A 13,008-nucleotide genomic window follows, 5' to 3' on the forward strand; every position below is an offset into this window, starting at 1 on the left:
AGACAGGGCATGCTTAGGGCAGCGGCTAACTTCAGTTCATTATTGGCAGCGTGGAATATGAAGGTACAGTGTATCAGAGCACAGAAACTCATCACGCTTTTATTAACGCATTTCTACCCCACGTCTCCTTCAAGGAGTTGGAGGTGGTCTTCATGGTTCTCCCCCCCCCCCCCAATATAATCCTCACAACAACCCTGTGAGGTAGGTTAAGCTGACAGGCAAGTAAACAGCTGAGTATGGATGCCGAACATTTGTCCTAGTCCTATATCGTGTTATGTATACACAGACAAAAGTTTCTCCAATCTTTGCGTAGTGGTTTTTCTTTTTGGAGGGGTGGGCAGTGCGGGTGGGGGACAACGTATCCCTCCCCCCCCCTTCGCGCAGTCGAAGCGAGGGCTGTGCTACCGGCGGGATGGAGCCCAGAGGAGGAGCCGGGGGCGGTCTGGTGGGCGGGGAATAGGGAAGCAGCCTGCGCTAATTGCATAAGCAAAACGTAAATAATTCGCGGGAAAAAGGAGAGAGGAAAAAAAAGAAGATGGCGCCTCACATCCTCAGCATCTTCAGTCTGCAACAGCTGCCTGAGGAGAGGCAGACACCTTTCTGAACCTGGTGCGGAGTGCCACGGGGTGCAGCGGGGAGCCCGCTCTGTGAGCCCCGCTGCGGGACTCTCACTGAGTCCGAAAGGCATTTTAGTGCTTTTCCTGCGCGCGCTGCGCCCCGTACTTTTGGCACTTTCTTCTTTCCAATGGAGCAGGAGTGGAACTGAAAAAAGAAAACTTTCTTGATACAGAAAACCGGTAAGATTTTGTATTTGGCGGCGGCGCGAGGGGGTGCGGGGGCGCGTTGCAGAGAAGGGGGGTGTCCGGCAGGTCTCCAAGCGAGCGGGTTTGCAGAGAAACTTTGGCGGCGGCGTGCCATAGGAGAAAGAGTTGCAGAGTTTTCTATTTATTTCTTAAACTTTTTTTTTTGTGTGTGTGTGGGGGGGGGATTACAGGGTTTTGCAAAACCTAAGGCACGCAGCTTGCATGTTCATTAAAAAAAAAAAAAAGATGAACCGGGACAAGATCGTTACGTTTTTGGATATTTAGGCTGTGGATCCTCGCTTAGGGAGCAAGTCACTTATTGAACTCGGCGAGAGGTGCTTTGCTTCCGAGTAAAACGTGTATTCGGGGTCGCAACCACGTTGCGCTTGCAAGCCCACGCACTCTGTCCCTTGCAAAGCAAAGGTGTCCCTTTTGCACGCTTAAGTTGAACGTGGTGCGGGTTACTGCCGAATTAAGGGGCAGAAGATCGAGCCGCCTGAGGGTACCGGGTTGGTGGGGGCGGAGAGGAAGAAAGCTGCCTGTTTTGCTATCAAAAATGAAAGTGTAACCGCTTCTGTATTCCTTTGGGAACTAAAAGTCTCGTGTTGTGGGCTGTAACCGGCTGAATTCTACTCGAGAGCAGACCCACTAGAATGAATGGGCCGGTGTGAGTCATGCCCACCAGTTTCAATGGGCCTACTCCGAGTAGGGCTGCAGCAACCCTGATAAAAAAACTGGGATTCCGCAAAGGGTGCACGCGCCTGACTGTGCAGATACTTCATTGACAGTTGCTTGCAAACTTGAGTAAATATGATGAATAAGAAATAGGGGACGCTTAGTTGCGGAGATACCCTGTGCGCGCGACGCTTTTTTTATTAACCGCATCCTTTGACTTCTTTCGGTTTGAATAGACAGACGGTGTGTTGTTAACACCCCCCCCCAAAAAATGTATTTTCTTTAAAAAAAAATTTTTTTACACGGGTCTTTTTTTGAATCAGCCAATCAGAGCGCGGTGAGTAGCCGGCTCTTAGTCAACTACACGCGGGAGATTTACTCTCTCCCTTTGGTTACAGTGAGAGCCCCCCACCCCCCTAGATAGTGATCCCCCCCCCGGATTATTCTCAGCAGAGAGAGGACACCGTCTTGATAGTTCGTCAAAGAGGAGGGAGGAAATTGGCAAGGGGCTTGTAGAACTCAACATTGACTGCAAGGATAGGTTTGTCTAATAGTATCAGAGCTCAGTAGAACCTCCATCTTCAGGAACAGTATACCAGGGACAGGGAATCTCTTTCACTCAAAGGCTGTACTGTATTCCCCCCATGGACAATCTTCTAGGAACTACATGCCTCTGGGGGGCAGGGCCAGAGCCAAAAAGCATATGGTGCTACAGGTGTGACTCTTAAAATATTGTTGACATGTGTCTGCTTGGAGAGACAGTGGTGGAATTCATCTTCAGGGCTGAAGTCAAACCTTTGGAGAGTTTGGTTGTGCTGCTGCAGATGCGCCTATGATTCCTCTCTCTGCATTCTTCCAAATGGTTAGTAGGTGCATACCAGCCAGGGGTTTTCACCCACACGCAGAAGCCTCTCATCCAAGCGGCATTATCACTGTTCAAGGGTACATTTCAGCCAGGTAGACTTTTTCATGGAGACTGCAGAGGAGGGACAGTGAGCAGGTGTAACCTGGGGAAAGGGCTGCATCATACTGAGGCTGCTCCAAGCACCTGATATCCTATGCACCTTCGTGGAGTTTAGGACTGTCCTTGGCAGCTAGCCATGAAGGCTATGCTCTACCTGCACGGCTGAAGGCAGCGATGCTCCTGAATTCCAGTTACTGGGAAATGCAGGAGGGTAGGGTGTTCTTGTGCTCAAATCCTGTTCGCTGGTCTCCTGCAGGCATCTGGCTGGCCACTGTGAAAACAGGACGCTGAACTACACTAGATTTGTCTGATCCAGCAGGGCTGCCCTTGCGTTATAATAATGCTCAGGTAAAGCATGTAGGCTAAAATGAAAACGCTACCGCTGATGTGTGTGAAATCCACCTGTATTGTTTAAAAATTCTGACCACCGTGCCAAATTTTCGCATTCGAATTGTGGCAAGTAAATTAGAGATGAAAAAGAAAGAAAGGAAAGGAAATGGCTGGGCTGTCCTATCACCCCCCCCCACCTGCGCCCCATTCAGTGGAACAGGTTGTTTTAGACTTGCTCTTCTTAAGGCAGGGTTGTTGTGTTGTTTTTCTACAAAAAAATTATTGAACATTTTATTTACAACATAACATAACCCCCCCCCGATACAGAAATACAATAAGCATAACATATAACAATACAAACAACCAAATAAAAGACTTCCTTTATCCTGTGTCTGGCCTCCTTATTTACTTCTTATAAGCTGTTTCCTTTATGAATGATTATTAAGATTTTTCTAATTATAACTTAAATATCCACAAACTCTTCTGCAGATATTAATCGGAACAAGTCCAGGTATGTATTTTAGGGCACTGTTTTGTGAAGTGTTCTCTGAATTTCTCCCATGCTTTTTGAAACTCTTGCCTAGTGTGATTCTTAGGGGTTTGTGTGCCCCTTTAGGTGGTACTATGCGTTCCTTCACTCCACAGTCCAGTGGTGGCACCTGGTGGGGCAGAAGGCAGAGAGACCAGTCATAGGTCCTTGGCCAGAGCCAATGAGAGGCAGCGCCAACTAATTCTGGTCTAGTCCCCTGCCATTCTCTTCCCTGCTGATTTATACAAGGGCAACCCTGAGACTAAGGAGGCAGAGAAGCTGGTCCACTCCCAGAACTGATTGCAAGTAAGAAGGCAGGCAGGTAGGTGAGGTTGGTGGGGATGTGCCCTACTTGCCCTGATGGGCTCACCTGCGCTGCAGTCCAGACCTGATGGGTTTAGAGACCTTTGTGCTCCTTCTGCTAAGTAGGGCTCTGGACATCTGCCACAAAGTCCTAGAAAGATGGAACCACAGCTTGACACCCTGAATTGATGGGATATTTGACAGCCTTTCCAAGACACAGAAGGCAGAGTTAAGTGATTTTGGTTCCTGCTGCTGCTGCTGGACATTGAGGCAAGTAGTAGCAGATTGCTGTGTTACAGGTGTGTTTAGTGCTGGTGCTTTGTAACTTCTTCTGGGTGTTTGTTTATTCATTTATTCCTGTGTGGCATTTCTACCTCATCCTTTTGGCAAAAAAAAGAAAAGAAAAAAGAAAAAGGACTTTTTTCCCAGAGGAAAGGTGGGGTTATTGTTGGCCTCTGTCTATCTCAAGAGACAAAGTGTGCATTAGCAGCCTGGAAGTGGCCTCGGAGTGGAAGCCTAGGCAGTGTGGATGGAGGTCTTGGGCTGTCCAAGTGACAAGACCTCCCTCTCGGCCTCACTGGTGGGGTCCAAATTAAACAATGGGAAAAGCACTTAACAATTTTTATATGGCAAGAAAAAACGCCAAGGATTAAGTATAAAATACTAAGAGATGAGAGGAATAGAGGGGGTTTCTCATTTGCTGATTTGAGACTGTACTTTGTGGCTGTGTGCGTGAAGGAGTGGGTAGAATTAAAGGATGCAAGAACCTTTTACTTGGATTTGACCTAAGGTTTGTGTGGCATTGCTATTTGTATTATATAATAAGGCCAAAGTGCACAAGAGTTTTTTTTAAATTATGTGATCAGGAGGAGTGTGTACAATGTTTGGGCAAAATATAGAGAAATGTTAAGAAAGAAAGACCCCATGCTGGATATCTCCAATGGAGGCGGTGGTGGTAAAAAAATTGAACATGGAAGAAAACCGGGGAACGTATAAAAACCTTATTGAATTTAAAGATAACTCTGTAAGACTTTAAAAAGAGAGAGAGAGAGAAGAAGAAGTAATTAGACTAGTCACAGATTGATTCCAGTATTTCCAAATAAATGAGATATTTAGAAGAGGCAAAGAAAAAGGATTTGTAGAAGGTGGATTGGAATTTGAGAAAATAATATTGGGAAATAACAAAAAATTAAAGTATACAGAACTCTACTTGAATGGGAACCTAAAGATGAATAAGTGAAAGAGGTGACAATACACTAGGCATCAGTTATTGGATATAACATTGAACCTTTGGCATGGGAAAAATTATGGAATGGGCCAGTAAAATTTTCGGCCCGCTATGCAATTCAAGAGAACATCTTCAAAATGGTATATAGATGGTATCCGATGCCAAGTAAACATGCCACAATGCACAAGAGAGGATCCAATGCATACTGAAAATGTTTAGAAAAAGAAGGCTCTCTATATCATATGTGGTGGCAATGTAAGTATGGGGGTTGGTGGTTGGGAAATGATATTTGAGGAACGCACCTTAAATTCACCTTCCCTAAAAGACCAGAAGCGTTCTTGCTGGCAATAATAGGAGAAGATATACCTAAGAAAACAAGGAACCTATTTTTATATGCAACTGTGGCTGCAAGGAAAACTTATGCAAAAAAATTCGAAATAAATTATTGTTCCAACAAAGGATCAGTGGTTGCAGAAGTTAATAGAGTTTGTTTAGTTAGCAAGTTTGACAACCAAAATAAGAAATTGTGATGAAAAGAAAAGGAGGCAAGTGGGAGCTTTTCTAAGAATACTTTAGAGTGGTATCAGGGTTAACTTGCAAGTAGGATAAGCCTATGAGCAGCAGTAGACAAGACAAAGAAAAGAAAAGAGAAATAATAAGGGGGGGGGGGAGAAAATGTAAAGAGTTGTAGCAAACTAAAAATTTGAAATAGAGTGTCGATGGAAGATAAGTTGGGAAGTCTATATAAGACTAAGGCAAAGCTTGTATGGATGTAATGTGTCAAATGGGAAATGAATAAATGATGATGATGATAATAATAATATTTAAAAAATGATATGGGCCAAAGCAGAACAAGACGTTTGGCACCAGGTTGGCTGCAGGGGTTGCAGGAAGGAGGCATACAAGACGCCCTCTGACTGCCTTGGGGACTCCACTCCAGATTTGTATACGGTTTACTCCTTAGCCTTTTTGTAGAATAATAAGTTCCAGTAGCAGAAGACCTGGTGGGGAACCTGCCCATCACCTGACTTTGGGAACCTGCTTCTCTTTCCCCCCCCTTTTTTCAAATAATTTTTATTGAATGATTTTATGTTACAAAAAACAATACAGCCACACTACCACTAAATATAATTAAGAAATAAAAATTACATACATCAATATTTAGTTTGTTGTTTGTTATTTACTGTCTTATTTCCTGCCAAACATTGCATACAAAAATACACATATGTGCAGACACCCACACCCGCACACAAAATGATAATAATGATAATCTTTGGGAACCTGCCCCTCTGGTCAGTTGCATTGCTGCTGCTTACTGGGAGAGGGAGGGGCGGTGAGGTCAGAGTGGTGCAAATGGGTTGGCAGGAGTACCCGATTGGCTATTCCGGTGCATTTGCACTGTGCCAATCTCACCACTTCCTCCCTGCTTCCTCCTGGTAGGCATCATCAAAGCAACTGCTTGGAGGTCAGGTGAGCAGTGGTGCCCCTCCGTGTCATGGGCTACTGATTATTATTATTGCTCTCAAGAACCATTATTTATTTATCTAGTGTCGTCAATGTGCAGAGCCCTTTGGCAAAAGCTCTGGTTGACAGGTCCCTGTCCTGAGGAGCTTGCAGTGTAAAATGTGACCAAGGGTGTGTGTGGGGGGGGGGGAGAGATGACAAAGAGAGAAGAGGGAAATGGAAGCAGCATTGTTGTTGTTGTTTAGTCGTTTAGTCGTGTCCGACTCTTCGTGACCCCATGGACCAGAGCACGCCAGGCACTCCTGTCTTCCACTGCCTCCCGCAGTTTGGTCAAACTCATGCTAGTAGCTTCAAGAACACCATCCAACCATCTCATTCTCTGTCGTCCCCTTCTCCTCGTGCCCTCCATCTTTCCCAACATCAGGGTCTTTTCCAGGGAGTCTTCTCTTCTCATGAGGTGGCCAAAGTATTGGAGCCTCAGCTTCATGATCTGTCCTTCAGCGCTCAGGGCTGATTTCCTTCAGAATGGAGAGGTTTGATCTTCTTGCAGTCCATGGGACTCTCAAGAGTCTCCTCCAGCACCATAATTCAAAAGCAATCAGATAAATCAAAAGCATAAACTACCATATTTTTCGCTCTATAACACGCACCCGACCATAACACGCACGTAGTTTTTAGAGGAGGAAAATCCGTAGGCATGCCACCCATAGGCATTTCCTCCATAACACGCACAGACATTTCCCCTTACTTTCTAGGAGGAAAAAAGTGAGTGTTATGGTGCAAAAAATACGGTATGTAGAGGAACATGCATCTCTTCTAGTTATGGTGGGTTGCAGCCAACTAAGTTTTACCCAGAGTAAACCCAAATAACGTAATGAACTTAAGTAATATCATGTTCACACCATACATTTCTTAGAATCATAGAATTGCAGAGTTAGAAAGGGACCGTGAGGGCCATCTAGTCCAGCCCCGTGCAAGGCAGGAATCTCAGGTAAAACATCCATGACAGGTGGCCATCCAACCTCTGCTTAGAAACATCTGGGAGAAGAAAGGGAAGCTCCCAGGTGAGAGGCTGAAGAAAAGGGTTAAGAACTACCCTTGAGAGTTTTCTTTTTCTTCCTCTGTTTTTATTACATTAGTTTATTGTATTGTATTATGAAAAAGCTTTAATAAAATATTGTGAGGGGAAAGAAAAGAAAGTTCTTCCTGATGTTTAGTTGGACTCTCCTGTCTTGTAACTTGAATCCATTGGTACTGGTCCTACCTTCCAGAGTAGGAGAAAAGAAGCTTTCTGCATCTTCCGTGAGAGATTTGAATGTGGCTGTCATATATCATTTCCTATTTAAAGTACTGTGATACCACTGCAAAACAGCATAGCTTCCCCATAAGAATTATGAGGGCTGTAGTTTGTTAAGGGCGCTGGGAGCTGGAAACAGGACCCCCCATTCCCCTCATAGAGATACAATTCTCAGGGGGCTTTAACAATCAGTTCCTCTTCTGTACAGGGAAGTCTATGAAGCGGGGTCTGATAGCAGCTTTAAGCACCCTTAGGACCCAGAATTATTTGTGGGGGTGGGAGCCATGGCTGTTTAAAGTGGTAGCATATCATTTTAAATGTATGGTGTGAATGTGGCCATAGTCTTGGCTATTAATTTCAGTGGTTCTACTCTGAGTAGGCCTAGCATTGGCTACATCCCAATGCGCTATGGATTTATTTATATATTTCATAGATTTACACATCACCTTTTAAGACAAGCACCCCTTGTGGGGCTCAAGCTGACAATAGGATCAATAATGAAATCAAGAGCTGTTAAGACATGTGGCAATATTGTGCCAAAGGCTTCCTGGTAAAGATGGGTGGTGATTATGTGTTTGTTTAAGGAGATTTGGAGTCCCTTCGGGTTTGTGCGTTGTGTAATTGTGAGGCTGGAGAAGCAAATCCAATGAACTCCAGACCTTTTTCTTGGAAAACCAAAGGCGGTTTCTCATAGTTTGGAACCGAACACAGAATGAGCTTCCTTGGAACCTGACCTTCCTCAATCTCCAGCACTGATTTAACAAGCAACAGACTGCGCCTGCTGTATCCTGCTGCTAATTGGCGCTGGCTTCCTCAGCTGGCAAAATAAAGTTAAGGAACAGCTGTCCAAAGAAACTTCCTTAGGAAGTAGCCTTACACCCAATCAGACAATTAGTTCCTGAAACAATCATATGTCCTCCTGTTATCTTACTCCCCCTTCCCCGCCTTCCTCTGATGTCTTCCTTAATTGTAAGCTCCCCAGGGGCAGAAACCAGTGTTAGAAATTGGGATAGGAAAAAAACCAAGGAGCCATGTGGCTCCTGGGACCTACCGTATTTTTCGCCCCATAAGACGCACCTGACCATAAGACACACCTAGTTTTTAGAGGGGGAATGCAAGGAGAAAAATATTCTTTAAAGGGAGCGCTGAGCAGAGCCTGTCTGCATCCCAGGCTCTGCTCAGCACTCCCTTTCACGAGCCGTGTGGAGCGTGTGTGCGGGGCTTGCAGGCTTTTCCCTGAGGAGGCAGAAGGGCAGCCTGTCACTGATGGGTTTCCCTTCTTCCTCCTCAGGGAAAAGCCCCCAAGAGCCGCACACACGCTCTGCACGGCTCTTTAAAGGGAGCGCGGCTCTTGCGCGCTCTGTCCCTTCCCCCACCTCCTGGAAAAGCCCCCAAGAGCTGCACAGTCTCTTCAGGGCAGCGGGGTGAAGGCTCCCCGCTGCCCTGAAGAGGTTGCACCCGGCTAAGCCAGAAGCTAGAACAGCGAGAGGGAGCGCTGCACAGTGATCCCTCTCGCTGTTCTGGCTTCTGGGATAGCTGCGCAGCCTGCATTCGCTCCATAAGACGCACACGCATTTCCCCTTAATTTTTAGGAGGGGAAAAGTGCGTCTTATAGAGCGAAACATACGGTAGTTTGTGGATGCAAAAACAAAATGTCTAGGCAACTTTTTTCCCCCCTGCAGCTGCACTACCATATCAGGTGATTTGCCTGGCAGTACGGCAGCAAAAAATTAACCCCCCCCTTTGCTGTCAGGTGAATCAGTTGGTCTGCAGAGTAGCGTGGCAGCAAATGGCACCCCTTTTTTGCTGCTGCAGTGCACAGCAGACCAGCTGACTGCAGCCAGGCAGGGGGAGATGCTAGGCACCAAGGGTGGCCCCCAGACATCTCCATCCAGCTGCAAAATGCCGCTTGCCAGTTGCAGAATTGACTGGTGCCCGGCTAATTTTGGAACGCTGGCAGAAACCTCTTCAACCTGTTCTTTGTAAAGCACCATGTACATAGATGGTGCTTTAACTTCTGTAGTTTATATTCCAGTTTAGACTATGAGGAGTAGAGCAATTAAAAATAGACATGAGAAATTTGGGTCCACTAATTTCAGTGGGTCTAATCTGAGCAGGATTTAGTTTGATAAATATTAAATATATTTAAAATTAATAATATAGTATATAAATTAATAAGAATAAGCTCATTTAATTTTTTTGAAACCAGTTTATGTCCTGCCTTTCCAAACAAAGATTCTTTCAAGACAATAATGTGTATATGCCCCACCACAGTAATGAACTGAAGATCAACTAAATAATATCCATGAAAACTATTAATAATGATTCAATGATAATCCATTGTATCTAGTGTTAGTCCTACTCACTTTGGAATGAAATGAAGGACATGACTCATTTAGGTCCATTAATTTTGCTAAGTCTACTCTGAGAAGAATTTAATTGGATACAACCAATTTTTTTGTCTCTGAGAAACCCGCCCAAGGTGGCTAAATAAATCTATACAACAAAGCAGAATAGAATACAATGTTGTGAGCATCCATCTGTCTCAAGAGACAATGGAGTTCTAAGTCAGACTGCTGCATTAGTGACCTCCCTGGGGCACAATTCTGGGCAGTGTGTATGGAGGTCCTGGGCTCCCCAGATGGGAAGACCTCTCTCTCTCAGCCTCCCTGATGTGGTCCAAAGGAAAGCAGAGCAATACATTTGGCATCAGCTTGGCTGCAGGAGTTGTGGCAGGAGGCGTACAAGGTGTGCCATCCAACCATCTTAGAGACTCCACTCCAGATCTATGTAGGGTTTACCACTTAGCCTTGTCTTCAGATATTTCACAAGGCATATCTTAGGATCAGAGTTTTCCTTCTCCTAGAAGGGCTAACTTCCAGGTTGATGAGCCCCATCGGCCCCTCACTTCCCTCTACAGCACATGCAGAACCTGCTTTCTTGACCATTGGACCCACTATTGGTCTTGTCCGTTCAATCCACCAGAGCCCATCATCGCATGCAAGGGAAGTCCCTAACTCACTGAGGGTTTGAGGCCCCTCAGCTACCCTGGTTTAACTGGCCATTCGAAACTGTTTCCTGGGGTGTGGTACTATCACACACTTGACATGTTGGCAGAACTGGTCACTCCCAAAGTTATGAGTAGTTATCTGGTTTCGTGGAGGGATGGGTGAATTGTGCTTCCTCACCAGATTTTACTCTGGGTCTTTTGTTGATGCTCATTGTACAGGGGAGTGTTAGTGGAGGAGTAATACCTCTGGTGGAGAACATCTCATGTCCCTATTGGTATTTTGTCCATCTTTGGTCCCCACCCTGCACTCAGCTCTCACCTGTAGCTCCTAGAAGTTGCCTGCATGCCATAAAAATTGTGGGCAGCCCCACACAGAGTGTATTGCAGTAATCATTGTGTTTTAGTGGTCAGGCTACATGATACCTCCTATACTGGGTTCCCTTTATAAACCATGCAGTTCCTAGCAGAAGCCACCAGAGTTCCCAAGACGATCCCACTCAACTGTATTTGATCGCCTTCTAATATCGAAGTCCCAGTTTGAGGTGATGTCGACCAACTCGGAATATACATAACCCTGAGACTCGCCATTGCTGCCCTGCATTTTTTAGCTGCTGTCCAGTGTGAGCTCAGTGAGGCAGATACTGACACCCAGGCCTTGTTGCAGAGTGTTCTGTGCACAACCCTTGGATCCTGATCAGCCAGCAGCAACACATGACCAGAGGGTCATGCTCCAACAGATTGTGCAAGGCGTCTGCTTGCCAGACGTTGGGAGAGTGACCTGTTAGATGTTGTTGGCTCAGCTGATCTTGTAGGCTTTTCAATTCCATAGTCGCTGCTGAGCAAAGGCATCCGCCGCCAACAAAGAGATAAAAATAGATCATGGTTCAGGCGGTCCATGCTACTGGCTTGTTGGCTGGGCCTCCTGTTTTTTGAACCAAAAGAGTTCCTTGAGGGGGTTGTGGTTTTGTGATGTAATCAGGGCAAACACCACCCTCAGTAGATGGTGGCTTCCACAGCCCGTTGGCCTCCACATGGACCCTGTCTGCACTATACATGTAAAACAGTGCCATGCTGCTTTAAGCTGTTGTGTCTTCCCCCAAAGAATCCTGGGAGTTGTAGTCTGTTCAGGGTGCTGAGAGTTGTTAAAAGGTAAAGGGACCCCTGACCATTAAGTCCAGTCGTGACCGACTCTGGGGTTGCGGCGCTCATCTCGCTTTATTGGCCAAGGGAGCTGGTGTACAGCTTCTGGGTCATGTGGCCAGCATGACTAAGCTGCTTCTGGTGAACCAGAGCAGCACATGGAAACGCCATTTACCTTCCCACTAGAGCGGTACCTATTCATATACTTGCACTTTGATGTGCTTTCGAACTGCTAGGTTGGCACGAGCAGGGACCGAGCAACGGGAGCTCACCCCGCCGCGGCGATTCAAACTGCTGACCTTCTGATCGGCAAGTCCTAGGCTCTGTGGTTTAACCCACAGCGCCACCCACGTCCCAGCCCTCTGAGAGTTGTTAGGAGACCCCTATTCCCTACACAGGTATACAATTCCTAGAGTGGTTTAAGAATCCATCCTTTTCATCATGGAACTCTGGGAATGGCCGTTTTGTGTTATGTTATTTTGTGTTATGTGTTATGTTGGAAGCTGCCCAGATATTATTATTATTATTATTATTATTATTATTATTATTATTATTATTATTAATTTCATATCACATGCAGCTGCCATTTTGTGCTTCGTGGGTTGGCACTTTCTCCGAGTTCCAGGTGGGCCTGCCAGCTGGAAAAGTTTGGTATCTCCTGACCTTCATTAACGAAGCTGAATTTTAAAATGTAAAAAATAATTTTAAAAAATTTCATGTTTTACCACCAGTGTCCACTCAGGGTCATGGAGAGTGCCAGTGTTGAGCCTATGCTTACGGACAGCAGACCTGTTGACCAATCCATGGCGGATACAGTTGCCCAGAACCGTAAAAGCCGTCAAGAACTGATGCTCAAGCTAACGGAAGGACAGAACGTCTTGTGCTGTTGGACTGATGGGCTCTATTACCTTGGGAAGATCAAGAGGGTAAAGAAAGTGTTTTTTTTATTTTTTAAAAAAACTTCTTTATTGGAAAAAATAAATCATTTTCCTTAGACAAAGAATGCTGGATCCTTTTCTCATGGAGGGTAACAAAACATCATTTATACTCTTGGGAACATTAGGAAGATATTCACTTTTTATTCATATTCTGCACAGAGTATGTGCAAATCAAATCAAATGTAAGCACCTTATATTGCTGTTGATTTCAATGAGAGGTTGAGAACACGTCAGTCATAGTACCACTGAAATTTCAGAGCAAAGTGAGGCAGTGAGGAGGGGGTGCCAAGCCAATGTAATAATGAAGTGAGTGGGGTGTTTGTGGGA

The 13,008-nt window shown here is 45.4% G+C and overlaps 1 protein-coding gene across 3 annotated transcripts in view; it reads left to right on the forward strand.

Annotated features, from left to right (window-relative positions):
- The first annotated feature begins 537 nt into the window (after positions 1-537).
- Positions 538-13,008, forward strand: part of PHF19 (PHD finger protein 19) — a 38,675-nt gene continuing 26,204 nt past the window's right edge. For 2 of the 3 annotated variants that reach the window (XM_083485900.1, XM_083485902.1), the window contains exons 1-2: positions 538-797; positions 12,475-12,669. In XM_083485900.1, coding sequence (XP_083342026.1) covers positions 12,490-12,669 — 180 coding nt within the window. In that variant the 5' untranslated portion in view covers positions 538-797; positions 12,475-12,489. Of the gene's footprint in view, positions 798-12,323; positions 12,369-12,474; positions 12,670-13,008 lie in introns of all 3 variants that reach the window. The other variant, XM_083485901.1, reaches the window with a different exon arrangement.

This window comes from Podarcis liolepis, assembly GCF_965112155.1.
Source record: "Podarcis liolepis genome assembly, chromosome: Z".
Classification (NCBI taxonomy): Eukaryota; Metazoa; Chordata; class Lepidosauria; order Squamata; family Lacertidae; genus Podarcis; species Podarcis liolepis.